The 3,633-nt window shown below is 54.7% G+C and overlaps 1 protein-coding gene across 8 annotated transcripts in view; it reads right to left on the bottom strand.

Annotated features, from left to right (window-relative positions):
• Window positions 1-3,633, bottom strand: part of TP73 (tumor protein p73) — a 36,543-nt gene continuing 32,910 nt past the window's right edge. For 3 of the 8 annotated variants that reach the window (XM_009320546.1, XM_009320548.1, XM_009320550.1), the window contains 4 exons: window positions 3,470-3,624; window positions 3,146-3,278; window positions 2,045-2,138; window positions 1-321 (listed from right to left, as the gene is read on the bottom strand). In XM_009320546.1, coding sequence (XP_009318821.1) covers window positions 1-321; window positions 2,045-2,138; window positions 3,146-3,278; window positions 3,470-3,624 — 703 coding nt within the window. The remainder of the gene's footprint in view (window positions 322-2,044; window positions 2,139-3,145; window positions 3,279-3,469; window positions 3,625-3,633) is intronic. The other 5 variants (XM_009320553.1, XM_009320551.1, XM_009320554.1 and 2 more) reach the window with 3 other exon arrangements.

The raw sequence follows: 3,633 nt of genomic DNA, 5'->3' as shown, positions 1-3,633 counted from the left end.
TCAGTTGATCTCTCCCTCCGTGAATTCTTCCTTTATGGACTGTTTGCGAGATTTGCAGTCCGGGAGGTCAAACCCAAAGTCTGCCCACTCGTCGGCCCCGCCGCGGTTGGGGATGGTGATGGTGTGGCGCACGCGGAAGTGCACGGCCTCCATCACGCGCTGCCGCTGCAGCTCGCCCGAGCTGCCGATGGAGATGGTGGAGGCGTTGCTGCTGGAGCGGATGAGCTGCTGGGCCCCGTAGTCGTGGCTCTGTTTGAGCTCCTGCAGACCTCTCCAGATGATCATCCTGTACTGCTCCGGGATCTTCAGTGCTCCGAGATCCTGGAAGAACAACACTGGTGAGGCAGAGCCAGCAGCCGGGAGAGACGCGACTACCGGCGGGAGTGAGCCCCGGACCCCTGAGCTCGTGCTTCGGGGGGGGGCACGTGGGCACGATGCCCGAGCACCCAACGGTGGCGGGGCTGGACCTCCCCTGGGTCACGACACCAAGCCCACGGGCACATCCCCCATGGGTGATTTCTCATTTGTAACCAACGGCCAGTTGACCAGTTACTCAAGGGCAGCTTTGCAGGTTAGACCTTTTTTTGTTTTCTTTTTTTTTTGGGGGGTGGGTTCACATCAAACTGATGTGAAAATGGGAGGGAGGGGACCTTTCCCCTTTGGACGCAGGTCACAGAGCAGCATGTGAAGCGTCCTCACGTCTGTTCGCCTGGGCGAGGAGCTGTCAACCAGGCTGGCTTCTCCTCCGGTCCTGGACCAGGAGGCTGGAGCAGCACCTGCCCCCGGGGGCCAGTGTCATGCACTAATGCATCGACGTGGGCAATAGCAGGCTGTCACGACGCTGTGGGCTGTGGTCGTAAAGCCAAACAAGGTCGATAACCTCAGGACTGGGGGGCCTGCACCAGAACGAACACCGTCGTAGCAGAGAGCTGCCAGAGATCCATGTTAATGCCAAACACAGAGACTCACGTGAGTGTTAACTAGAGCAGACAGCAAGTATGCAATTAGTAATTACAAATGTCGACTCGGACACACAGCTCAGCAGTCTGATACAAGTTTTGGCCATACCAAACGTTTCCTTTGACAGCTTACAGACGGTTGCAGAGTTAGTTCAGAAAATGGTCCAAAACCAGGCGAAGGTTACGCAACTGGCCCCAGCTACCAATGAAAAATCATCGTGTCTCCGACAGCTGCATCACCAACGCGTGGTCGCGCGTTTTACTGTAGCTGCCAGGTAGACGACAGCTACTACAAACTGCCTGGGGGCAAAAGGGGATTGGGGCAGGAGCTTTGTCTCAGCCAAAACACCGCCTCTGGGACTTAGAGGGCTTGCTATGGCTCAGAGGGTTTAAGATTTATGTTTTTTTCCTCCTTCTTGTTACCCTGATGGGCTGGGGAAGTCCCTGCTTCGGTGCCGCCCTCGGTATCGTCACCAAGAGGCTGTGCTTTAACCGAGAATGGTGGCAGCAGAGGGCTGATGCTCTGTGCAAGCTCGGGTACTTCCAGCGTCCCCTCTACCGTTTTTCATGCCAGCTTTTCCCTGACCTGGGCTATGTCGCTCCAGGGTTCCCTTAATACAAATGCCCCAGGCTTGACTCCCTTATTTCAGCTTCTTTTGTCTTAAAGATTAACAGGGGAAGATGTAAGATCAGATCAGATTTAAAACTCACTGAACTGCAGGGGAGGTGTTGCCGCTGGCTCAGCGGGCTTTGGGTTATTTTGCTGAGGATCTCAGCTGGTTTTTCTGTGTTAGGTAGAAAATCTACCTGAGGTCTGGCCTGGGGATCTTTTAGCTCTTTTGTTTCTGACAGTCTGGAAGAACCAATTGAGACTATCGTGGCTGCTACCGACGACTGAGCTACTGCTAAATCCGAAGGACCAGAAAGGAGGCATAAATGGGAGGCATAAATCCTGGGGAGCATATATTCTGTGTGACGGGTTGGTGCACGGTTTTCCCTTTCCTTTAAAGCGGTTTTGTCCTTGCCTTTCAGATCAACAGCTGATAGAAACAAGTGGTAAAAACAGATCTTCCCAAAGCATTTACCTCTATGGATAGGTTCTGCAGGTGGTAAATATTCTGTAACCCTTGTGAGGTGAAATAGTCGATGCAGTTTGGACACCCCAATCCTGTTAAAAAACTGCAGAAAAAATTTGGAAAATAAAGTGGCATTAACTTCTCATGAATAAAAGCTGTGCTCGCAACCATCGCTGCAGTGGCAAACCGTGTTTCAGGTCACTGAAAAGGCGGGGGGGGGCTGCGGTGAGCTCCTGCTGCCTCCGGCCGCGGCAACGCTCCCGCACCCCTGCGACACAGAAGGGCTGCAGGCAGGCGCGAGGGCGGGAGGGAGCTCGCTCTGGGGTGCTCCGACTGCTCGGTCAGGCTTTTTTGTCCCGGGCTGTTGCCATCCCAGGTGTGACCTCAGTTGCCGCTAATGTCAAAGCGAAGCATGGGATTACGTTTGTTCCTAACGCTACACGGGTTTGTTTTTTTTCTCCTGATCATCAGAGGTTTCAGCTCAGTAACTTACTCAGAATAACTTGAGGGAGCTCGAGCTACCGGGGGAGGGAGATCGGGGCGTGCCTCAGTCTGGGCAGTGAGGCCGGTCCCTGCGATGTGCAGACGGGTGGTGCAGGGGTATTTTGCACATCGCGCTGGGCTGCAGCGACGCGCCCCTAGTTAAACTGCGCGTACAGCCTCCCTGGCTTCGGTAGGGTGTCTGTCAAAACGTCTGTGGTCTTTTCAAAGACTGAAACGTCAAAAAGTGCCTGCAGACCTGTTAATGCATTCCTGATGGAAATAAGCCACGTGGACCGATTTCCAGACATTGCTGGTCAGGAAGGGGAAGGGGAAAGTTCACAAAGCTACGTGCCAGTTTGACATGCAGGAAAAGACTCTTGTTTGGATGCATTTAATTTTTAATTAAGCAGGGACGGACGACCCAGATAGAGGTTTCTAACTGGTAAGTAGCTGGGCTTTGGTTTCTGAGATGAGAAGAATGTCTACGTGATTTCGTGAGCAGTGATTTCTCAGTTGGGACCAGTGGCCAGTTGACCAGTTGCTAGACAGATCTGAAGGTTAGAGTGAGGAACAACAGCAAGAAACATCAGAGGACAAGACAGACAGAGCATCGGATGCCTTCCCTACCTGACGAGGCTGGGATCGGGGTTGTAGGGCGGAGGGGGGGTGCAGTGTGATCCGGAGACCATGGACTGGGACGAGTGGCCCCCATTCATTTCTCCGTTGGGTTGCATGGGGTGACTGTTTAGCATTCCAGGTCCTAGGCAGCGGCCATGTCAACGCAACAAATAGATCCATTAGACATCACCCCAACTGTGATAACCCCCCGCTCCCTCAGCAGGGAGCCTAGGGTCTGACGGGCAGGAAGAGCCACTGCGAGCACGGACTGCTGCCTGCCCGCTCTGCCCGCGGCTGCCGACGCCGCGGTGCCCGGCGAGGTGAGGACCTTACCCATCGGCCCCAGGCCGGGCGCGGAGCTGGAGCTATGCTGCGCTGGCTGCCCTACCAGCTGGTTGACGGAGGGCAGCTTGTTGATTCCTCCGCCGTGAACTTTATTCATGGGTGAAAGGACGGGCCCATAGGAGGAAGGCGTCTGCAGCTGACTCCTGCTCGGG

The sequence above is a fragment of the Pygoscelis adeliae genome, unplaced genomic scaffold, assembly GCF_000699105.1.
Source record: "Pygoscelis adeliae isolate BGI_AS28 unplaced genomic scaffold, ASM69910v1 Scaffold213, whole genome shotgun sequence".
NCBI classification, from domain to species: Eukaryota; Metazoa; Chordata; class Aves; order Sphenisciformes; family Spheniscidae; genus Pygoscelis; species Pygoscelis adeliae.
Note: the sequence above shows the minus strand (reverse complement) of the source record. Positions and strands in the feature narration are given on the sequence as shown.